The 24,615-nt window shown below is 44.3% G+C and overlaps 2 protein-coding genes across 3 annotated transcripts in view; both read right to left on the minus strand.

The window, feature by feature from the left end:
* Positions 1-17,273, minus strand: part of HBS1 (translation elongation factor EF-1alpha (GTPase) HBS1) — a 46,202-nt gene extending 28,929 nt beyond the window's left edge. Inside the window, exons 1-8 of one of the 2 annotated variants that reach the window (XM_050175633.3) lie at positions 16,998-17,273; positions 16,350-16,418; positions 15,674-15,829; positions 12,918-13,046; positions 10,435-10,476; positions 6,793-8,220; positions 3,077-3,224; positions 1,381-1,518 (exon numbers count right to left, since the gene is read on the minus strand). In XM_050175633.3, the coding sequence (XP_050031590.2) occupies positions 1,381-1,518; positions 3,077-3,224; positions 6,793-8,220; positions 10,435-10,476; positions 12,918-13,046; positions 15,674-15,829; positions 16,350-16,418; positions 16,998-17,040 (2,153 nt within the window). In that variant the 5' untranslated portion in view covers positions 17,041-17,273. The remainder of the gene's footprint in view (positions 1-1,380; positions 1,519-3,076; positions 3,225-6,792; positions 8,221-10,434; positions 10,477-12,917; positions 13,047-15,673; positions 15,830-16,349; positions 16,419-16,997) is intronic. The other variant, XM_055068921.2, reaches the window with a different exon arrangement.
* Positions 17,274-18,249: 976 nt separating this feature from the next.
* On the minus strand, positions 18,250-24,601 carry LOC126527761 (coiled-coil domain-containing protein 25). Its single transcript, XM_050175631.3, has 8 exons — positions 24,488-24,601; positions 24,183-24,230; positions 23,988-24,079; positions 23,305-23,380; positions 22,114-22,217; positions 21,153-21,355; positions 20,099-20,144; positions 18,250-18,338 (listed from the first exon to the last, which is right to left on the minus strand). The coding sequence occupies exons 1-8, from the start codon at positions 24,510-24,512 to the stop codon at positions 18,306-18,308; spliced, it is 627 nt and encodes a 208-aa protein (XP_050031588.1). The 5' UTR covers positions 24,513-24,601; the 3' UTR covers positions 18,250-18,305.
* Positions 24,602-24,615: the final 14 nt, after the last annotated feature.

The following is a 24,615-nucleotide window of genomic DNA, read 5'->3' on the forward strand; positions in this document are numbered from 1 at the left end:
AAAATGCCACTGGCGACATTCATCACACGAGAATTCTGAGACGCCTGCTAACTGCCAGGGCGCTGTTCCTAAGGCACGGCATGAGTTGCCTTGCGTGCTTCATTGTGCCAACATGTCTCACTTGCACATGGTTAGAATGTCATCACCTGAGTAGTTCAAGTGCAACGCCAAGTCTTGCTATCGTCGTAAGTGCTTCACGCTAAGGATGAAATTGCCAAATTTGTTTTTTACTTGTTGCCACCTGTGTGTTTCCTGGAATATTATTATGCAACTTTGGCCTGCTTGAAAACGATATCTGGTCCAGCTGTCTGTGTGGAAGTGATGGCAGTTCTATTAAATGTGAAGTAGCCTTACTCTTATGTCATTGAGAGCTCCAGCAGTAATATCATTTTGCAGTGAAGTGATGCAAATGTTATCTACAACATCAGCACCCCAGTGCCTGGTTCCAGGCAACTCAAAACTACACCTCAAGTGTGCCTGCCATACACAATATGTTATACAGTGCAAGCGAAATGAAGCATCTTTTGCTTGCTTAGTTATTGATTGCGGGAACACGATGACATGGTATGCATAACAAGGCGACAGGAGAGAACAGTTCCTATCATGACACTCCTTAACTAATTAACTGATTGACTTCTGGTATTTAACGACTCAAAGTAACACTGGGATTACGAAGATGCCACAACTGCAATTTTGTAGCCATGCCTTCCACTTGATTCTACGCCATTTTTATCATCTACTGTTCGCGATGGTTGGTCCTGCTGACGACGCAGGAAAAGTGTCACTCTGACCACTATCAAAGAGCAAAAAGTGTGAGTAGGAATAGACTAAGAAAAAGCATGGCTATAAAATAGCAGCCCTGAATTAGTTTCTACTGCCTGGGTTTCTTTAACATGCAAATCAGTGTAAGTACACCAGTGAGCAAAAGTACACGAACCACAGGCTTGCTGAAAAATATTAAATGTTTTTCTTTGTAATTAGGATGCGCAAACTGAAACTGACAAGTGCACTGGAATTTTTTATTTAAAGTTAAATTCTAGGGTTTCACATGCCAAAACCCTGATCTGATTATGAGGCACACTGTTGCGAGGAACTCTGGATTAAATTTGACCATTTGGGGTTCTTTAATGCAAGTTCACAATGCCAAGTCAGGACTGGTATCCTCAATTTCATGTTACATTAATGGGCAGAGAAGAAAATCGGCTTTATTTAGGAATCCCTGGTCCATACTCTTTCAGCAGAGTGTGACCGCCATGGATAACCACTAAGTCACAACAGTGTGATAAACGAAGCGCAGCACTGATGTTACGTCACAGACTTCAGTAACAATGTGAAATGTTCGCATATCTTTCTAGCCTTGCAACATGGCACACTGCCCACCTTGGTGTTTTGGGAGTCGCACCGTCAGCCGGCTGCGTGTCGCCGGCAGCTTCTGGAGAGGGGTCCTTACGATCCAGATCTGGAGAACTCCGGTTGGAGCTTGTCGTACTCGGCACCTTGAGAGTTTCCGATGATGCCCTGCAAAGAATGGCAACAACAAAAACAGAAATGCAGTTTTCTAACGGGCTACGTTGGGCCCCCAAAATACTAACCCTTAGGTGGGCCACGCAGATTATACTGAATGAATTTGAATTTAATTTGATCTAATTTCTAACATGCATGTTTACATACATATTTGAGGCATATTGGAGTAAAAGCTGCTAAAAGGCAGCTTGATAAAGCTCCCATGTCCCTTTTGTACTTGGCAGCGCAGGAGAGAAATCACAGGGTATACTGATTAGACAACAGATAATTATAGTGACGTCATAAAAAGCAATTAAAAAGCAGTGCCAATGCAATGCCATTATCATCAAAAGACTATTTTATGTTCACTTCAAGATGGACGCCTCTTCGGGTGGTCTCCAATTACTCCTGCCTTGGGCCAGCAGATCAGGCCTTATGCCTGTAAATATCCTCATTTCATTACACCACCCGAGATACTGCAGTCCTCGACTGTGTTTCCCTTCCCTTGGCACTCATTCTGTAACTCTAATAGACCACTGGTTATTTACCCCCAACACATTAGATGGCCTGCCCAGCTCTACGTCTTCCTCCTAGTCTCAATTAAAGGGCAGGCACGAAAAATTATGCCAATTAAAGCACTCTCCTATTCAGAAAAGAGCAGCCAATATTGTAGGTGAGATTATGAGCAAGAAATGGCACATTTAAGTACACTCTAAAAAAATGTTTACTCTTTGGGGGCTTACACTGTACTCAAGCAATGATCGTCATCTATCTTGCATTCGCTACCCTCTGTAACACTGTGCATCCCTGGTACGTTATCGCCTTCACTACCAGCATCCATATTTGTGGACACTCTTTCAAAAGCCAAGCACTCGAGCAAAAAGTTGCAAGGCATTAAAATTGCGCACCTTTCTTAGTCTGGACCATGACTTACTCAGCTTCCAAAGGACATCATACATCAGGTGAGGCGCACATTAAAGAAAATAACAAAACTGAGCGTCTCAGCAAATCTTCCTCTTCGCTACCAATGTCCACGTTTGTGGAAATTTTTTCTAAACCCAAGTATATCTCAGTGAATTGTTTCGAGGCATTAATATTCCGCGCATTTATCAGCCTGAATCATGGTTTACCCTGCTTCCAAAGGAGAGCACCATCGTTGGCTGAGGCGGCCATTAGAAAAAAAAATGTCTGCAACTCACCAGATGCTTTCACAACTTGTGTCTACAATTGTGGACACAGCCTTCTGGCTTAATAATGCTTTTTAGGTCACCACATTTTCTTTTTTTTAAACAGTTACTAAAACAGTTTCTAAAACAGTTCAAAAGACAGTTACTAATTTGCTTGCCCACATTTGTTTCGGCAGTCAAGAGGCTATGATCACGTATGGCACGCATATATTGGCATGGCACAGCATTCCTGACAGGAAAGTATTGGGCGCACAGTGCTAGAAAAAAGGAAGTGCGTGCAAGATAGATGACGATTATTGTTACGGGACAAGACAAGCCCCAAAGGGTGTAAACGTTTTTTTAGTGCTCTCACAACAGCACTCGTGCACATATAAATCAACACTCACTTGCTGCGCCTGTCCTCGACGTCAGGCTGAGGCTGCCTGGGAAACGTTTGCCTTAGTGCTGAGTCGACAGCGGGCAGCAGCTCCTTGTTGGCCCCAGCAGCTCTGACAGGTGCGCCAACTTGTTCGAGAGGTGTGGGCGGCTTCCGTTCTGCAAACAATGGGCACGAGGAGCAAAAAGGGGCAGGAGGCCAGGACAAGCAAGCAAAAGGCATTTAGCACCGCAAAGTGCTCAAGCATAACGGGACACTGGAGAGCGACAACGAAATAATTTTAGGATGAAAGAGCACTTTTTCATATGCTATATTTGTATTTTAGTGCAAGAAAAAAAAAAGGCTTAATGCAGTAAGCAAGGTTAAGGTTTCCCTTGTTTAACCTTGCAGTTGGGCCGCAAAGCTGGTACATCACAAAATAGAGAACTGAGCGACTTAGATTGCGCTCAAGATGCAGCAGCACAAAGCATGGACACGAACACAGAGACCCACAAGTGTGACATCCCTCCTTTTTGCGTCCGTGTCCGTACTTTGCATGGCTACATCTTGCAGTGGTACGGCAGATATCAAGCATATCTGGGTCATTAGTGTGCAGGAAAAGCTAACGAAACTTGACAAGTTGAACCTTTGCTTCCTTTTGTTCATTTTGGAATTAGTTGCAATCTTGGTTCATCGCTAAACAATCGACTGATTCCTAGCAGAAGTGGTCAAAGTCCCAGATATCACCAGGGGGGATGGGTGGAAGGGGAGGGGGGAGGGGGTTTCGATGCGCGCTGGCGTCTTCTGCTGCAATGATTTGCGCAACGCTTCACGTTACGTAGATGTCAACTGCGGGTGAGTCTGCCAAATTTTTTAGTGACTTCGGGTCATACATTTTGCCAGTTAATGTGTTTTCCTGTACTCTTTTTTTCCCCAAAACATGTGAACTAGGTTCTACTGTGTATGTAGAGCACAAGTAGATTGAACTACAAGTAATTCAGACTAGTCTGCATGACACGTCACTTTCTTCAAAGGTGGAGACACTAGCTCCTACAAGAATTCGAAGTCAATAAAGGCCATATGATACAAGCCTCGTGCCAGAGATGGCATCCTGTACAACACTCTCTGCACTTACTCAGTTAAAGTGAATCATTCAGTGGTAGAGAATGCAGCAAAACATTATCTGCCAGAAGGCAAACACTCTCAATTACAAAAAAGTCACAGTATTGCCCAAAAGGCAAAGCACTGACTGCTATAGCAAATTGTTAAACAGCTATACGAAATAAGGTTAGTAGCTTTATCGGTTATACGAACTGCTGCAAACATAATCTTGCTAACTAAATTACACGCACGGTGTCACACACGCACGAGCAAACATGAACACATTTGTCTCGATGACCGCAGACACTCGCTGTTAGAATGCGGGTATGATGAAAGCGGCTGCAACAGCAAGCGAATTTCCCTTCGTGCCTCCTCTCACTTCAAGGCAAAGTAAGCACGCGGAAACACAGCGCGCTCGACCCCATCAGCTATCGTGGGTTTGCTAGCCTTCCAGCCCACAACACATTACCTCCAAGATAGAATGCTCACAGCCACACCACGCGCAGCTACGGCCCGAGTACAAGCGGAGACGCGCACTACCCTGCCTCCCTGCCCTCCGCTTCTTCTAGCACGCGCATACCTCGCCACTGCTCCCGTGCGTACATGAAAAGTTGGCACTACGTTCCTCCTTTGAGCGCGCAATAAGCTGCACCAAGCCACAATCCTTCTTAGCTCACTCTAGCATGCTTTCTCATCATATCACACTTAGACTTTACACGGAACCTCATGGCGATGCCAACGGCAATGGCGAGAACGACAGCAAAAATTCGACAGAAGCGTCCATATAATTGCTATCTGAACAAAATGTGCACGCTTCAAAAATAAAAAATGCTCTTTCAGGATCTGCGTGGGTTTCTCACTCAGAGCAAAGGTGAAACGTGCAAGCTGAGCTTTACGTATGGGCCAGATGGTGAAAGACCTAGCGTATATGTCTCAAGCGTTGCCATGTCTACAGTTTAGTATATGTGCAGTAGAACATCCGCATTTGCTCTTGTAAGGCTCGCCCTCGTGTAAGGGCCGCATCCCCAACTTTGCCAGATGGCACAGCATACAACGAGTGCGCTTCAGCGGTATTGGTTGTGCTGCGACTCTTTTAGCCATATCCTGCTTTCAGTTGCACGAAGAGGGCATTTGCTGCAAAAGGTGTGCCTTAGTATGCAGTTTTGTTAGAGAGGATCGTCGAGAGCTTCAAGGTGATGGGAATCTCAAACAGAATGGACGGCACAGAGAGCAACCAGCTTTGAGAGGGCGCCAATGAGGCGAGCACATCACACTACCATGGCGACTGAGTAAATGTGTCCACAGTCAACTGCCAGTGATTTCGCTATTCTCCACTACAGTCTACGTGTAGTTCAAGGCTTCAGTGAGTGAGTGAGTAGTCACATGTGTGGCAAAAAAAAAAAAAAAGTGGGGCCTTAGACAAGTAAACAGGCTAAATACTATATTTCAAGCAAAAGGTGAGCTGATAGCGATGATGGTTGCCAATCACTAGTCTATGTTCTCATCTATCTGCACATGGTGTCAAGCTAAAGCATTAGAAGCTGTGTGCCCTCTAAGCCCATTATTAAGTCTAAATTTGTGGGGTTTAACATCCTGAAACCGCGCAAGAGTCATGGTGCATGCCTTAGTGAAGGGCTCCAGATTCATTTTGGCCACCTGCATTCCTTTAACATGCACCTAAAGAATGGGACGCAAGTCATTTTTCATTCTGCCGCCACCAGAATACAACCATCGCAACCAGGAACTGAACCTGTGACTTCATGCTCAGAAGCCCAATGCCACAACGACTGATGCTTACTCTACCTAAGTCATCAATTAGAACCACCAGATTCACTCATACAAGATGCTCTATAGCCTCAACATGGAATCTTGTATACAGATTCCAAGTAACATATTTCTTATCTTATCTGCATGATCGCGCAGCCCAACCATTTGGCGTGGCAGATTGGTCACTTTCTACTTATGCAAGTGCCTCTGGTGCCACCTTATGTCCCTATATGAAACTTTCGGGGAATTTTCGTGACGAAATGAAAAGTATTGAAGGACCCTGCTACTGCCATACTTAAAGAAAGGAACAGTATAAAGTGCATGACACCTTTTTTTTTTTTATCGTTCCATAGAAACAAATCTTAATGTTCCTATAAATGTCCTTCACAACTTCTTTATTACTCGTACAATCTAGTTATGCCAAGGTTATGCCAAAGCCCGCACAGATAACTCGCACATGCTACTGCAATTTTTAAAGAATGACAAAAAAAATATGTGGTTATAACTTCTACATATAACCACATACAACAGTGCTTAAATATTTACGAAGCGGCTCAGCATGATTGCCAATGCAAAGAAAAGCTTGTTTTACGTGCAGCACAGCGCAGTGCGGCTTCACAGCAAAGTGGAGTGCACTTACATGCAAATGTTGCCTCCAGGCACTGCCTCACAGCAATATACAATTTCTTCCACCCTATGCAACTTCTCTAGAATATTCGAGCCTCTGCTACACTATGAAACTGAATCTAAAGGCAAGATTCTCATATTATCATTTATACTTTGTATATTATCCTTCATTTTATGCACCTGCACGCACATGAAAACAGTTCTCACATCTGAAAAAGCATGCAAGAAACAAACTAACAGCAGAGCCTGTACCTGATGCATCCACTGTTCGCTTCCGACACGCGCGCACAATGTCATCCGGCGACGGCACACCGAAACCAAACGCCGCTGTCCTCGATTTTTCACCAGGCCTTGGCTCCAGCAGACCAAGCTTCCTCAACCAACTCGTGAGATCAAAGACGGACTTCTGCCGCCGGACAAAATGGAAGTACACAAGCACTTTGCCAAAGAGGGACACTTCTTTCACTACCACGGCCGCCGCACTGTGCAGAGGACTCCGCTCGGGGCTCTCTCCATTGTTGCCATACGGGCAGTTCTCTTGTCCGGCGGCCAGTGGGCCTCCCGTGGCACCTTTCAGAATGTCATCAAGTTTGAGGGCTCCACTTTCAGCAGCTGTATCAGGGGTGTGCTCCCTGTTCAGGCCAAGTATCTCACCGAGGTTGAGCAAAGCGGGCTGCTTTGAGTCCGACTTCTGTGAAGACTTCCCTGGGCCCTTGTCGTCACTGGAAGCCACAGACAAGATATCTGCGATGGGCAGCAGTGCCAGATCATCATCCTGTGCTTTTAAGTCGCTTGTGCCGCCAATGTCACTTCTCAACGACATGAGGAAGTCGTCGAAGTCCGTCTTGGGTGCACCTTTGCCACCTTGTTCTGGAGCCGCAGAGTCTGCACCGATTCCCAGAAGTGCGTCTAAGTCGTCTCCAACCAGATCTTTCGTAGGTTTGCCTAAAGACAGCGCTTCGTGACTGGCTCTCGCAGAAGTAGTACGGCCGCTGTCTCTTGAAGTGTCTGTCGAGGTGGCGGCACTGGACTTGTAGCTCGAGACCATGCCTAACAGTACGTCCAGTTCATCGGGCACTCCACCTGATGCTTGTACCATAGGTTTTCGTTGTGAGGTAACACTCGGCGCATTTTCTTCTTGGAGCAGTGTCTCAAGAAAGTCATCAACAGCGTCTGTATCACAACCTTGAGGGTTAGGACTGCGATCGTAAGTAGCGCTTGAAGCATGTGTGAGTGATGTTGAAGGTGCTGTTTCACAGTCAAGATGAGCAACCACAGGCAGTGCAACGTCACAACCACTAATACTGTGCGCAGCTTTCAATAAGCTGTCTGTCCTACGAGTTTCCCCCGACCCACTTGATTTGAGCAAATCACCCAGTTTTAATTCACAACCTAAGGTTTCAACTGTACACATGGAGGGAGAAGAAGAAAGCGCAAAATTTGAAGGCGTTGCCGACTCTGTCCCTGTGGTCGGCAGCTCCACCCACCCATCGGCAGCTCTAACCCCATGTTCGCCACCGTCCAACCTCCGCGTACTATCACTTCGGGGTTTTGACGGCACGTCAAATTGCGCAACAACGGTCCTCAAGTTAAGCGGGACCATCGCCAACGCCCCACCACCATCAAACACAGTGTCAGACGGCGAAGCGACACAAGAGTCGTCGTCATCGCTGTCCGATTCTTACCTTGCGAGCGGCACGTTGAAATGATGGAAAGTGATGAGCAAGCACGGTGATGATGAGGTGCGGTGACGAGAGGGCATGCCAGTAGCGTTTATGCGAAAAAAAAGCAAATAGGCGGGAGAGAGGGGAGAGAATGAGAAAAGGGGGGAGGGAGGGAAAGAAGGATGAAGCCAGACAGCAGAGAAAGGAAGAAGAATGAAAGCCTAGAGTTAGTTTCCGAATGCTGCAAAACACAAAAGCAGTGGCCGCTAGACTTCGGACTGTTCTCCGGTCTGCGGCACATTAGATCTTAAATCAAAAATGATTTTAAACATTCATTTTTGATCTTCTAGTCATGGTGCTGAAAACTTGCAGGTATGTGTTAATTTTATGTGCAAGTTTATTTAAAATATGATGTCCATTGATTTATGCAACCTTTCTCTACTAAATCACCTCGTGAAATATGTGAAAAATCAGTTCCTCAGATTTTTATAATAAGGTATCAATGGCTTGCGCGCGATTCAAGAAATCGAATAAGGACAACCTTTATTTCTCTGTCTAGCCAGAACGAAAGTTGCTAGACTGCCGAAAAAGAAACACTACTCAGAGTGCCAACTTCGAAGTCTCGCAACTCTTGTTCTAGGACACAAATGAGATAAACAAATACGAACCTCACATTCTAAAATAAGTGTATAAATTTGCATATATCCAGAAGTTTTCAGCACTATAATTCAAAGAATAATGGTTTTAAGACTTCTCTGGTTTAAGCCCCAACTCAACCCCTAATCCCAGAGCTCCCAAACGAGTCTCGACACAAAGCTCCTCCTCAGCTCAAATGGGTGCAAGACAACACTGAACTTGACTGAACACTTGACTGAAGCGGTGCAGTCACTGCCATTTCTATCTCGGACCCCAGTGATTCACAAGCATTGAACACTCCCCCAAGTCCACGTAAAGGTGTTGGAGATGAGACACATTTTTCAAACAATTCGCCAAGAAACCTTACTGGAGCCCATCATCTATACGCATCAGTCAAGAGACCGCACCGTCCTCCAATCGGTGGAGCTAGGATTTGAATCAAGACCCGTTTGCGAATAAGGGAGCACAGCATGCTTTCCATTGCAAGCCCTCCAGCCTTCATTTCGGCTATGCTGCTGAAACATTACATGCATGTCTGCATCGCTTACTGCCATGCACAGGGCATTCTAACTATGCAGGCTTCACCCAGTTCAAGAGAGAAGTGCACTGCCACACGGTGGGAAGAGGAGGGAGAAGAGGGAGGAAAAAATTTACAAGAACGTTTACGATCGTGAGCTTGCCAGAAGGTGATGCGAATGTTTCACTGCTTTGCTGAGGGTTACAAATGCAAGCCACTCAAGCTTCAATGAAGCCAACATTATATATGCAAGAGGCCCCACCCACGCCTATTTCAACTGCTTGCCTGTCTCCAGTATGCCCAGCCTTGGCTGGTCCTCAACCGCACGCAAATACGGGCATGCTCGCTCTCACTTCTGCAAGAGCAGGTCCGTGCCACATTATGCAGGCAGCATGCTGTCATACCTTCAGCCATTAAACTGATGCTTCTGCTTCAAAACAAGCAACGGAATGCAGTGTCATGACACTGCTTGTATAATGCTTTGTTCTCGTGCTAATGGGCGGAACCTCTCCAAAGCTTTCTGCTCAATGTGCGGTGAAGCCTGTGAGCAGTGTTTGCAAAACTGAAACTGCTGCTTCCTTCAGAACTACTGGGGCCTGCCGGTCCACATATTATAAATGCCACAAAAGAAATTATCCCCATAATCCTATCCCCTCATCTCACGAATTCGCAAAGGGTCAGTCGTGGACACCTCAATCATAAATCATTTTGATGCTTGCAGTACCGTCCTCTCGTGTCACTAAAATGCAAATGATCAGCAAGACACTTTAGTTTTGACGTATTTGAACAAGGCAAAGCACGTTCAGAGTGCATTCAAGGCAGCCTGCAGTAATCAGCGCACCCTTTCAATGGACGACTGAGAGCAGAATCGCCCAACTGATCATACGAGAGTCTCACAGGAGAGCTCAATATTACAGGATGGCCACTTAGCACCACCCTGCAATAATCCTTTAACCTGTAGCCATATAAAGCACATATATCGGCAGTGCACCACTCAAAGGAAACAATGCAGGTAACAGCATTTCTGCATGCACCGAAATGCACGCACACGTGAGCAATACACTTGTGGAAGCATACCTCTTTTCCGGGGCTCTCGCTGTGGCTTTGGCTTGTCTGTTTCTGTTTTAGGAAAAAGAACAGAAGCCAGTTTTGAAAGTGAGTATCGTTAAAAAGGTAAGAGTGTCAAGCAGCCAAAAGTGGCATGGTGCTACAAAGGAAACCACCCATGTTCAGTGTCCCCGTGTGTGGTAGTGTGCTGATTGTGTCATCCTCGACAGCCCGGTTTCAGTCGACCCATCGCCACTTGCATCATGAACTAAGGCACGCTGCGACAGGCCAAGATTGGCAGCGACCGCCGAGGTTGACAACGTACATGTTGTATCGAAATTAGTCCCTTCATTAAAAGGTCTGGTTTTGAGCCATTACACAGTGTTTCGTGCTGTCAATTTCATTTGGCCCCACTCTGCAATCTGCTAGACTCCTGGTTGGCTCAGACAGCATAGCAACCACACCGGAAAGCCTCAGGTCCCTAGTTTGATCCCCGGACCAGGACAAATTTTCATTCAATCGTGAGAAGGTTTTTTTTTTTCCCCCTGAGAAACTTAGGTAGGTGTCCTTTGAGGCTTTAAGCTACTGTTGGATGGATGCCAATTTTCCCTTTCACAAACCTTCCTCCACATTGAACATTTCTGCATAACTGATTTGCCCTATTTACAGTGTGTTGACTACAATAGCACTTCCGAGTTCCCTGATTTTTTGCAGGTTTTCCCTGACTGTCTTTATAAAAATTCTCAGTTGGTCTACGACTGAATAAGTACAGCTGCAAGAAAAAAAAATGGTGGTTTATAGCTTGCCAAGTGACTATGCCAACCCATAATGGTCAACAAATGCTCCCAGTGAGCTATAAGTCTGGTGGGATGCACTGTAGATTTGAATTTATCAGCTGCTTTCTGATACCATTCCAACCATCTGGCCCGGCCCACACTTACAGAAATAGCAAAAGACACTAACATTTGTTTATTGCATTAGTTCAATGGAGAAGTTTGCCTCCCTTTGGCATGCCACTAGCTTTGCTGTAACCATTGCACGGAACAACTTCCCTGGATTGAGAAATTCTGTGACACTTCCAGGTTTTCCAATTCACCGATGGTATACCTCATTCAGTAGTGATCCTTCTACAACAAAGGCTGCAACTGGGCATACGCCAACAAGTAACACCAAATTGGAATGAAAGCCTGGTGTAATTGGCTTTTCGAGCTATACTCACTGAGATGTCTAGGCCTATATTTCACACGGGCGTGCCACTTCATGGTAACCTTTATACGAAACTACATCTAGACACACTGTACATTCCCACTGCATCCAGAATTAAGTCACAACCACGTGTCATCTGCAGCTATGCACGACCAAAAGAAAACAATGCAAATGCCTCAGTCAAAGGAATACTCACGCCATCTGTCCCAGAGAGAAGGAAACACACGTCAACTGCCTGGTCCCAAAATTCCCACACTATGCGAGGCCAGCGGTTAAAAATATGTTTTACATCCGCCACCTTTGCCATGAGCAACACTGGCTGGCACCATCAGGATTAATCTTGTACACACATACAAAAAAGTCCAGAAGAACCCACCTAACAATGACTGTCGACGCTAATACAATTCGCACTCAAACGATGTAGCAACACACCGTACTGCAACAAGTTATCTTTCCTTTCACTTTTATTTCCCTTTAACTTACTATTTCTATATTTCAATTAAATGTGACAATATCCCCTATGCCTTCTCTTGCTTCATTGTTTGTTCTTTCAGCTGGGTGCGATTAACCAAAAACATCTACCTTCTTGTATTCCTTATTTTTATTCTTCTTGCTCCTGCTAGATCAATTGGAAAAGCATTGTCACCCACCTGGAGGCAGGTGGCCCCACTGTTCCTTCCTTTAAAAAATTTGGACGTTGTCCTTTCTTTTTTCCCCACCGACAAATGCGCACTCCTGGTTCACCCTGAATAAAACAAGTATACTGGGCGAGTGGGAAAATGAGTGCCTCGCTTGCACCACCAAAATGCCGCATGCCACGCATTATTATGTCGCAATTATAGATCTTGAATGCACTTGTCTACGAAAAGTAAAGCTGATGGCAACTATAAGCACATAGTGTTCTGCATCAATATTCAAGCTTAAAGGCCAACTAGAATGAAAATTCAGTTTTCCAAAATCGGTTATAAGTGACCAGTATATACCATGTGTCCCATGTAACTTGTGTTGAAATTTTAAAACATACAAGTGCCTCATAGCTGGATAAAATCAAGATAATGTTGTTTGCCGTCGCTTGGAGCAAGTCCAAATATTCTTTGTATTTTGCATAAGTACGTAATTAGTTCTTATGAACAATTCAGTTGCTCAGATATTATATGCAGAGCAAAAGCATCCATGAGAAAATTGTAGGCCATCATGAAAAATTCCAGATGTTTCCCAAGTCTGAAATAAAGCCCGCAGAATGTGAAAAAGTTCCACACGGCTAGTCGCACCGGTAGTAGCCATGCAACTAGCGGCAGTCAGCTGACCTTGCAGAAGACGGTCAAGAGCCACTTCTGCATTGAAGTCTCCCTCGAGCGCCACTCGACGAAGCGTAGCCTCTGGGATCGAGTCGCCCACCACATTCTGCATCTTCTCAATACACTCGTAAAGCCTCACTGGAAAGAAAACAGTGCCGAGAAGTTATTGTACAAAGCACATTGTGAACTGTGGCAGCCAGGGCAGCATGATGCAAACTTCATGGGGAACTATGCCTGATGACGCGGGAACAGGCATGACAGACAAGTTCTTTGATCCCAGATACTTCCCCTCAAAAACCATGGTTACTTTAGATAACCATAACATTACAACTTTTTTTTACATGCACCACTGGCAGATCCTCAGGCGGTACTCTGGCCACATTGCCCAAGATATGCCAGCACTTCAGCACTGACAAAACTGAGTGTGTAATGGGCCTCGCACCCCTTCACCCCAACCCCACACCCATGCCTCCTTCTCTTTGTGTTGTAATGAGGGCTCCGACCCCCTTTGGACAGCCCTGGATCTGCCCCTGAGTTGCACCAAGGTCTCTTTTCTTCCAAGTCATCAATATGCACTCTCTTTTAGCCTTATTGCACTTAATTCCTCCCAGCTAGAACCTAGAACACAGCATATCTACCCATACAAATGTTATTAGAACATTTTTCTGCTAGCTCTAGGACAGGTGTTCAGTGTCCGGCACCTGAACATAATCGTTGTGTGGAAAATGCTCCCCCCAAAAAATTATCAGAAGCAGCACGAATGTGTGAAAGCTGCAAGGGTACTCACTGTTTGAGAAAACAAAAACAGTGTGTCAGAATTCCTCAATGACTTCAGGAGACAATAACATTTGAACCTCGATATACTGAACACATATGTCCCAAAGTAAACCCGAAATATTTCTCGCCTGTACCAATACGCAACAAATATATGCTTATATTATATTGAATCATTATTCGTTATGAATATAACAAAGGTATTTTCACGTCGGATGCAAGACTGTTATAAGAATCGCTCAGCTGTACAGCATGGTGACTAACCTGTGTAAATCACCCCTTGCTTCCTAAAAGAAACTAATTTTATTCAGTGGTGTTTGCCTGAGTTTAGCCTAAGTTATCATCATCCCGTTGACTGACATACTGAATTTGCTGCAGGCTATTTATCAGCTTTTTGGCTGGTACTTAAAGTGTTAACAGTGCAATGTAACCTATTGGCTAAAGGAAAAGCAGGTTCATCACAGAATGTAACCAAAGGAGTGAAAGCACAAAGGAAATTTAATGCTAGATTTCCCTACATATTTTGAAAGTAAATGCATTTGAAGTGGATAAGTTAAAATTTCAAAATAAAGACAGCTAAGGTCGAAGCCAGCCATGAACGTGCAAGGTCGTACTCTCACAAGCAAAACCAATAGACCTTACATAAAACCCTCACTGTTGCCAATAAGCAACATGTCTAATTCTCCATATTGAATTGTCAGTTTCTTTGAGCAAATGAAACAAGCAATCGATCAAAAGCTTAAAAAAAATTGTGACTACTTTCAGCAAGTATCTATGGTGTCAACACCTCAATAGCTACTAGGTGCAGTGTTATTGCAAATGCAAGACCTATTCGACTGAAATATTAAAATTCAGGCCACCAGAAAAGTAAATAAGTAAGCAATACCACGAGAAAGAGACAACCAGAGGACTTATTTTCATCATCATTGTAGTTATCATTAGCAATGTGCAATTTATGGCAACAGCATGTCGTTCTTAGGCCTAATTTAACGTCTGTAACAAACAAATCTGCCAGTGCAAAAAAAAGAAAAGAAAAGAAGAACCATATATTTTTTACCTACAAATAAGTGTTTACATCTTGTCAAACTGGATGAAGAAAAAAAGTGTCTCTTCACCGCCACGGGTCTGCCACTATTAGGGAGACAGGCCCTTGGTCTGGTGAAGACCGTTACTTTAGCACAGGCTACCAATGCATTGGGCAATGTTGATGTTCCAATGCACCGTTTGCCATGCAGTTATGAGCTGAACCAAACAGAAGAAAAACCCACGCCAGATTCAAGGGTTCAAAATCGACAACCCAGTCTTGGGATTTGAACCCACGACCTTTGGGTCTTGAATATGCAGCTTTAACCAACTAAGCTACAGGAACACAGTTATATCAAGCAATAAAGCGTGGTTTTCTTTCCGCAAAAGCAAATGCCTCCTGTTTGCAAATAAGATTCACTTCACGCACTTTTCTGTCCGATTGCCTCCCGTCTGAAATTCGCATGGCTTTGATATCCTCATCAGCTATGGTGCCATTGTGATGCCATATGTGTTGGATCTGCATTTTTTTTTTTTTTTTTTTTTTTTTTTAAGCTTAAACATAGCTTAGTGCTTACTACTCCTAATTACTCCTCCCCAATTGCACACCCCTTTTTCATTATTACATGCACTCACAGGCTTTTTTTCATTATATTGATACAGCATCATAAGAATGTAACATACTCCACTAGCGACAGCCCAAACCTGTCAGTGAAGTTCCGTGCAACTCACTTCACAGCTTTTTACGTATAATCACTTCACAAAAAAAAATTTAACTTTGTATGTACTGCATTCCAACATAACATGCACTTGGAACATCAAAGATGTATTAAAACCATAACTCAGCCGGCCATTCTGTCAAGCCTACAACAATGACAATCAGTGTACATGCATATTACATGAATATCACACCACCTAGCGGCAGCAATGTTTCTGTAGGACAATTTTTCAACAAACTACATGCACACCTTCGTCTACGGGGCTGAGTTCGGGTTCCCGAGGGCCGGACTTGTGGGCTCCATCCTCTTCTTCATCGTCCTCCTCATTTTCCTCTTGGAGGACTTCAGGAGACAGGAATGACGACATGGAATGAAGCTTGTCCCTGTTGTACAGGAACTGCTCCTCTGTTAAATAAACACAAGCGTCAGCTACGGCAATATGTGCAGCAGTGTTTTTGGCAAAGGAGCTCAACGCACAACAACCTGCTCGTGGCAAAGGTTTGCAGGCACAGAAATGGGCAGTTCACAAAGTGGCTGATTGCATAACAGGTGCAAGTTACCCACCCAATGGCCTATCAAATCACCTGGGCTAGAACCACAACAGCAAACAGTGACCACACGTTTACAGATACGCACATACCAGACAGAAGGCATGTTCTGGCAACCTGCTCCATACATTTATTTGAACTTTTGAAAACGTTGTCACCCGCTTTCAGTCCCACATTAAAGCTTGAGCATAGGCGTACATATATATTCGCACAAGACCACGCGCAATTCAGAAGACTGTAATGTAAGCAAATGAGTCGAGTTGTTGTTCACAATTAATTAAGTCTAGAACACGTCTCTGTAAACTAGAAGTTTCGAACGCTGGAGGCGTGTAAGCGTACGCAAACACACTCCGTGATCAACGAAGAATTGTAATGACCTGTGGTCGGAGATATGCACGAGTCTTCTTCCTGGGACCTGCCGTAGACATCGTAGTAACCTTCGTAGTCTGCGAAGAAACAAAGCAAAAAATTTGATGTTTTTGCGCTGCCGCACTGGCAATAACCAAAGTGCATAATACGCTGGCGAGTTGAGTTAGCAATCAAAAGGTACGAAACCGAGATAGGAAGTAAATATAAAAGCGTGATCCCGGTAACGATAATAGGGGCCGTGACGCAGGTCAGAGTAGATTTAATGAAAAAAAATCTGTATTCTGTTTAGAAGCTGGTCACCTACAGTGGCAGTTGTCACGTACGCTGCAGACCGACGATGCAGTGTTGACTAATGGTCGATGGAAAAAAGCGTAGGAAGCTTCTGTGTACGCTTGAGAAAGAAATACAGTCCGGGTAACGGCAACTCTGTCAGCGTTTACGTTTCAAGACCGATATGCGCGCGATCGGTGCGAAGCCGTGCTCGAAGCCTGCTTTCGAACGAGCGGAGAATGGACCTGTTGCGCATACCCCACGGGGCAAAGCAGTAAGGTCCAATACAATGTGGAAAGCCGCAGGCATCGAAAGTGACGCTGGGGGAGCGAGCTGTCACGACAGAGTTTGACAAGAAAAGCTTTGCTAGCAGAACGAGCACTTACCGTCATCATAATTCATAGTCCGGACATTTCGGTGCCGAGACATCTTGCAGCACACTCGCCCGCCTTCGCGTGGGGCAGTTCGCTAAAAGAGCAGGCGGTGGTCCTTGGCACGCGCAGTTTCACATCCCTGAGTGACTGACGCTTGTGCGGCTTCGAACTCGGCGTCAAACGAGCGTGCCATGCCTCAGTGGCTCAACAATCACACACACACAACAAGATCAGCAGACCGCACACAACGCACGCTCGGCAGGTCCAAAAATGGCGAAAGGGCGCATTGTTGCTTGACAACTACGAGTCTCGGCTTTCTACTGTTTCTACGAGTTGCTTTCGTTTCCGCTAATTTGCACTTCGTGAAGGCGGTGGTCGAGGGATTTGCTCCGGAGACACGAATAACCGCGCAATGTTAAAGCTTCTAGTTACTGAACTTGACTATTTTGATATATATATATATATATAAAACAGCGCTTGACAAAGGATGATTTGCCCTGTAGGAGTGAAGGCAACTATGTAAAAAAAAAACATTATTATGCAGATTAATTCAGAATAAGTGTACGGAGCATACAGCACACACATACAAAGGAAGTCCTCCACGACAGCGTGTGTGCATTCTTTAGAGGAATATTTGGTTGATAGTGTTATCTATAGATAGAGCAAACAAACAAAATGTAGGTATACTTTCTTTTATTCAGATGATAGGCACAAGATAAAATAATAAATTATCAAGTAAACACTTTCTGGCCCTGTATGATGCTGGTCACAGATGCTACAATTACTTTACTAAATTATTCGGTTAAGCAGCAGGTACAGAACATCACATGCGCAGTAACTTGAGTCCCATGACACAGCCAACAAAATATTAGACATAGGCACTAGGAAACATGCAAGGGTCTTTGGCTGTTTGTCCCCGCAGACAGCTGACAGCAGCTGTAAAGGTCCTGAAGTGTCCCAAGACAAAGTTGCTCCACTTCGAAAAGACTGTGGGTTAGGAAATAGATAGAGGGCAATCTACTCTTAAAGGAGACACATGAATGGAAATAACACTCCTTCAACTTTATTAAAAAGAAGCGTCTTCTAAAGAGTGCCAAGCAAGCACTTATCTGTGCATACAAGTACAGCCTGCAAGGCCTTATATCTCAGCTGCAATGAATGATTAAGTACAAACTGCGTGTTGCCTTTAAAGATGCACCATACTGCATATCCTGCTTTTATGTATGCAAAGTGTCACAAAGCAGCAGTAGAGCAGACAGCAAACTGATAAAAGTCTATATTTATTGTACATTTATTACACAGGCCAATGCTGACAAGACATCACATGAAGTCATCCGAGTCATAGCCATCCTCCTGCAAAAAAAGAAAAAGAAGCAAAAGTGAATAACTGTACAAAAAGCGATGCAGAAAGGCTGGGCACTTAAACACAAAGCATAACATTGTATGTAGTATCTTTTGTGCTTACATTCTATATTTAACTTTTGATGCCTTTTCCGTACCTGCCCATCTGTGAACTTAAAGCTAGGACTGAAAGGCAACAGTGTTTTTGCACTGTTGTATTTGTACAGTATATGGTACAAATTTGTATAGTATGTTATGTAAAATTTGGGGGAGTTGGCAGATAGGCTTTTCTCTGCACGGCAAATAGTTAATGCCATGCAGAAAGCCAAGGTTTCAAAGCCACCGTTCCCCACGCTAGTGAAAACGCTTACATGTGGTGTCATTTGCAGCCACAATGATCATGTAGTAGTAAGTAGTTGTGGTCACTACCACTCACGTCCACCGTCTTGGCCAATAGTGGTGCTGGCTAACACCCCCACGGTCAAGTCTTGCAGAAATACTCAAGTACCCAAGAATGCAGACGTGCGAAGTGTAGCCGCCAACTAACCTAAATTGGTAAAAGCATCGCACATGTAATGTGCAAGATGTGCCTTAGGTCCCAACCTGCAGCAAGTTATCTTTTCACCCACTTTCGTTTCCTTTACCTCATTATTTCTAAATTTTAGTTGTAGTAAACATAACACTTAACTTCCTCTATGCTTTTTCTGGCTTCCTTGTTACTTCCGTTGGCTGTGATTGAAAATATCTAACCCCTTGGATCCCCTTATCAGTCTTGCTCATGCAGTAAGTGATATCATTCCACAGCGCAGCAATATCAAAAAGGAACACCAGGTTTGTGTTCAATGCTCTCAATTTTTCTTGTTCTTGCACTAAAAATTGGAAAAGTACTTCCAACGCAGATTCTTCACCCCGAGAATTTATGTTGCAGGTAGTAGCAGAAAGTGAAACTTGAATATACAAGACTACAGGAATTATTGTTCACTATGATGCAGGGGTTTAATATCCCAGAACTACACAAAGTTGGTTGCGAGACACACCGTTGTGGGCGGCCGGATTTCTAAGGTCAGCTTCGCCGCAGAACATCCGTGTTATGCTGCAAAGCACACCAATGCCATGAAGGCAGTTGCCGTTTCGTATCCGATTGCACCAACAAGCACTTTTTAGGCCAAGTTTTTTTTTTTTTTTTTAACGAAAACAATGAAAAGGTGCGTGTTATAATCAGGGTAAATACCACAACCAGACATTGTGACATACAGTCACAATGTCTGGTTGGCAGGCCGAAAATAGGTGTTTTCGACAGAAGGAGATGTATGTTCAACGCATTCACTGTCCTCTATGCTCCGCCTAGACAGACATTTTATATACGAGTCACTCCGCCAACAGGTCACTATAGGGGTCAGGCACGTGTATGCTGACAGGTCAAGTTCGAATTATCCACCGAAGGCCACTTTCAGGATCAAAATGACGAAACTTTGGGCCCACAGAAATTCATGGGCCCCAAACAGGACTTTTGGTCAGGGTCGAATTAACCCAAGTCAATTAACAGAAGTCAACTGTATACCTCGCTTTTTGATGTTGACATATTCAACTGTTGTGTTTGCTGTTTAATCTTTCACGTTTAATTCCCGATTCCTTTACAATGTATTACACTTCTGCTTCTTCTCAATTTTCCTGTTTCCATTTTTGTTTTCCAGTTTTTACATCACTCGAGCACCACGATGACCAATGCACCGAACTGTTCATGGGCATTTTCAGATATTAATGAATGATACCTTGTTTGATTTCATGTTTTCTCCTTTCATCAATGTGTCGTAGCTCCTGCAAAGAGACAAAAAAGTAAAACAAACTTCACAACTTATTCCTTTCAAACAGTAATGAAGCACTTATGCTTGCTTTAATAACCTGAAGCATAGTTTACCAAAGACACACGAGCAAACGAGCCAAGAACCACTGCTCAGAATTTAAAAAATTTCTGCAGATCTGCGCAATCTTTCACACCTTGCCCATCCCTTTCTTTTCGTACTTCTTCCACTGCACTCTGACTTGTTCCCAATATAAGTTGGTGTCGCTGTTATGGGTGAGACTGAATATTTGACTGGTCAGAAAGTTATGCTCTAAATAATCTGTAAACGACTGCTTTTACGTTCTTCTGAAATCAGTTCTGCCTTAATTTAGGACAGACACAAATGAAAAGAATGGTAGACTTAGGTGGAAGAGGTAATTAGCGCCATCCACCAAGCTGGTGGAAAAGCGAACTTCACCACTCCTCAAAACTGCACTCCCCTCGTCCTGCCTCTCAACTCCCTCCCCTCAGATGGCCTTCACACCAGCCCAAAGCCAGCTTAACCCCTCCCTGAAGTTTCGTTTTTTGCCATTATCGGGAAGGCGAGCGTTGTCCTGCGCGGGTAGTTTCGTGGTTCTCGCTCGCTGTGTGCTTGCGCCCCACAGTATTTCACGACTCGCACCGTTTTTGCATTGTACAATGGCGCACAAATCCTTCAAGAACAAGTCCGTCCTTTAATTCGAACTTCTTCTAATTCTAGCAAATTTTCTGGTCCCTTCAGGTTCAAATTATTGAGATTCGACTTTGTGCGTGTGTGTGCGCGCGCGTGTGTATACACACACACACACACATACATATATATATATATATATATATATATATATATATATATACTTTCTTTCTTTGTGCACGTATGCCCACTCCTCTCTGTAATGCCGGAGACTTACAGTACTTACAGACTTACAGTAGAAAAAAATAAATAATTAAATACGCAGGATGAAACCCAAGGATTCCTCCCCAGTTATCCTTTTTTTTGTCCTCACTTGAGCTTGGCCTGTTCCTCCTTCTCCTTCTGCTCCTGCTTCTCTCGCTCCTTTTGCTCGCGAAGGATCTGCTTCTTGTCCTCGCGCTCCTTGTGGTCCCGCTCCTCCCGCTCCGCACGCAGGTCCGGTTGCCGTTCCTCCTTGGTCTTCATCAGCCGGTTGACAATCTCATTGATGCGCTTCTCCACCCGGATTGTCCGTACCTGCAGGAACGATGTCACAGTGTTTGCACCACTCTCGCAGCTCGAAAGAAACAGCGTGAACAGACTACATGCAACACCGCGAGTATGTCTTTATCATGTCTTTACCATGTCTTTATCTGCTACAAGAAATTGTCTTATATTTGCTGTTGTAGACGTAGAGAAATTACTTCTAGACACACAAGCAATCACAGAAACTGACAAACATAAGGGCCGATTCAGCACTTCCGTTTGCTCGTTTCCAAGGTGGTCTGTGCAAAGTGCTGAGTCTTCATCAGTAAGCGGACAGTGTTGTGCTCCACTTGTAGGAGCCACGAAGAGTTTCAAGTCAAGATCCGTTTGTGAATACAGACGGTAATCCCTTATGTAATGCCCCAAAACTAGGAACGTTTGAAGTATTATTAATAAGTGAAACAGTTGTAGTGCAATAAGCACTGGGCAGAGATATTTTTTCTTAAACCCTTCCCTTTTTGACACAATATATACACAGAGAAACCTCAGTATAATGAACCAAGCTACAACAAATTAGTGGATGTAACAAAATAAATGTAAAGATCTTGTCGTCAACATCAGCATATAAGGAATGCATGCTTATAAACACTATTAGATATCATGAAGGTATTTTCTTGCTGGATGTGAGTTAGTTATAATGAAATTTGGCCGCATACAATCGCTTACTTCAGAGGGGTGCTGCACATCATCATGCCTACAATCCATCATAACAAGATGCCGAAGGACAAACAAAGGACGTCAGTCCTTACCTCCTTTTGCTTGTGGAAGCCAACCTGGCCAACTTCCATTCCTTGTGTCTTCTTCAGGTTGCCCCACATGGTGTAGACGACATCAATACAGTTCATCTTGTTGCCTGGACAGGAGAACAGTTCACAGTGAACATCACAGGTAATGCTTGCACCAGTGGAGAACGCTACTTACACATGAGGGAACAGTATTTAAATCGTTTGCGCGCATCAATCTAGACAGTTCTGTCCACAGCCCGATTGCATTTGAACTTGCAAAGCCTCTCTCAGGCAAGAATGTTTCCTTATTAGCAGATAATCAGAATCCAGCAAATGACGAATGCGACTGGAGTGATAACACGATGACCAATCATGGACGGCCGTTATGTAAAAAGAGGTTTTGTAGATATGGGGCCACGTGAGTTACTCTTCTTTCAGTTTTTCATGGACTTGATATTAGATCACTGCCAAAGTCCAAGCTCCCCACCTTGGCCCCCTTAACAGATATCCACATAATGTTGTTATGTGTTATTACACATGTGTACGGTGCATCAGAAAAGTGCAAAGGCCATAGCTCTCACTCCTGGAGCATGCCAGCTCTCTACACACTACTGGTTCGGTATCAGAAGCTCACCTGCAGCTCTGATCCTGCTGCTAGCAGAGTCTGCTGACCATAGCTTTTACTTTTGTGCAGTGGTTCAACAGAAGAGCACTCCTCGGTGTTACAATGTTGCCTGCACTGTCCTTACTTTCAATGCATTTGACAATGATATGCTGGTGAGATAACATGCATAAGAACAGTGCCTGCTCACAGATCTTTTTAGTTTAGCCAACCAGCACGTGACAGTACCTCCAGACACAGCTGCGACGGAATGTGGGTTCCAGAGCACCAATGGAGAAAAACAATTTATCAACCATCCATAGTCCTAATTTTTTCAAACCCGGCCTGACTGACATGTCAGTAGCACATATCATTAAATTATCTGTGCAGGTGAATCACGAGAAGCACCTGAAATATAATTTTACCCTGCTGTTTAGACAACTTTAGTTTAACTTGAGACCTTGTTGCTAACGTTAACAAAACGGCCTGTAAATGAAACAGACGGTAACCAAAGCTCGCGAGAAACATGAATGCAAAATGAACCTCAGTTAAGGTTGAACAGAAATTGCCGCAGCCACTTGCGGCGAGGAAAGTTGACGAGACGTTCACAACACCTTGAATGCTGTTTGCCTTCACGAGTTGTGCACAGTCCTCGAGTACGCTCGATGGCACATCATCCAGTGTTTGGTTCTGCAAGAAAAAAAAAATGTATATTATTACACTGTTAATGACACTACACTACCAGTCTTGTATGTACATCTATACCAGCTGCGTTTGTTAGCTCTGTCTCATGGTAAAGATAGTTGTTATATTTTGGTAAACTAGTAATGAGGCGGTGTCTATTCCCCCAGCGTTTGGGAGAACTTCTTAACAATTTCTCTCGGCACTCACCTCCTATTGGCTGGGGGAAGTTCAGGTTAGGTTGGTTAGGTTAGGGCACAACAGCAGGAAGCTTCTCCCGGCAGTTTGTCACGTGACTTGAGAGCGCCAATAGGAGCTGAGAACTGGCAGAAATTCGTTTAGAAATCCTCACGGCTGAAGGGACAAAAGACGCTGCCTAGTAACAACGCGCGAAGGATGGTGAAAGATCCGGCTGTGCTTATGCCGTGACTTTCACAGTTGGTTAGTTAGTTAGTTCGGATGCTTTCACCGTTCTTCGTGCGCTGTTGCTAGTTTCGATACATATGTGCGACAACAGTTCGCTACTTCGACTGCTGCATTATTTAAGAATTAGTTGTATGCTAGTTTTACGCGCATGTGTTTCGCACGAGTAGCGCAAGCAGAAGGTTTCACTTACTGGCTGCAACCGAAGGTATACATGGGCTGACGACACCTTGTCCACGTGGAACCACACGTCTTCGGGCCAGCCCCACTTGATGAGATCTTCGTCTGGGTGCAGAGCAAAACAACGGTAGCGCTCAGACAATCAGAGGTGCACTGCCTCCTTAGGCGAGTGAAGTAAAAAAACAGGCACGCAACGCAAGGGACTCACTTTCGAACTTGTCCACTCCCATGAAGATGACAGCCGGTGGCGAAACCACTGCAAGCACGGGAGAGGGAGATTGTAAAATGGCAGTACTTTCTCGATCAAGTACAACGACCGAAATAGGTCGGCGAAAATAACAGATGGTTCAATGCAAGAGACACACACAATCCGTACTGAGAAACGTGACCCGCATGCGTGACAGAACACGGAGTGTGGCATCATTCCGACACTCGCTTTTCAGGCATTATAACCGATCTCGCTCATTTCACTGCCACTCACGTGGTCCTATACAGAAAGGATAGCACAATTACCTGTGCTTTTGAAGTAGATCACCATATTTTATGCCTTTCCAGGCTCAAAAAGGCCACAGCAATCCCAGAAGCGAAAGACAACTTTCTCACCAAGATATCTAACAAATTGGATTTCGTCGACTCGGCTA

This window comes from Dermacentor andersoni, chromosome 9 (genome assembly GCF_023375885.2).
Source record: "Dermacentor andersoni chromosome 9, qqDerAnde1_hic_scaffold, whole genome shotgun sequence".
Classification (NCBI taxonomy): Eukaryota; Metazoa; Arthropoda; class Arachnida; order Ixodida; family Ixodidae; genus Dermacentor; species Dermacentor andersoni.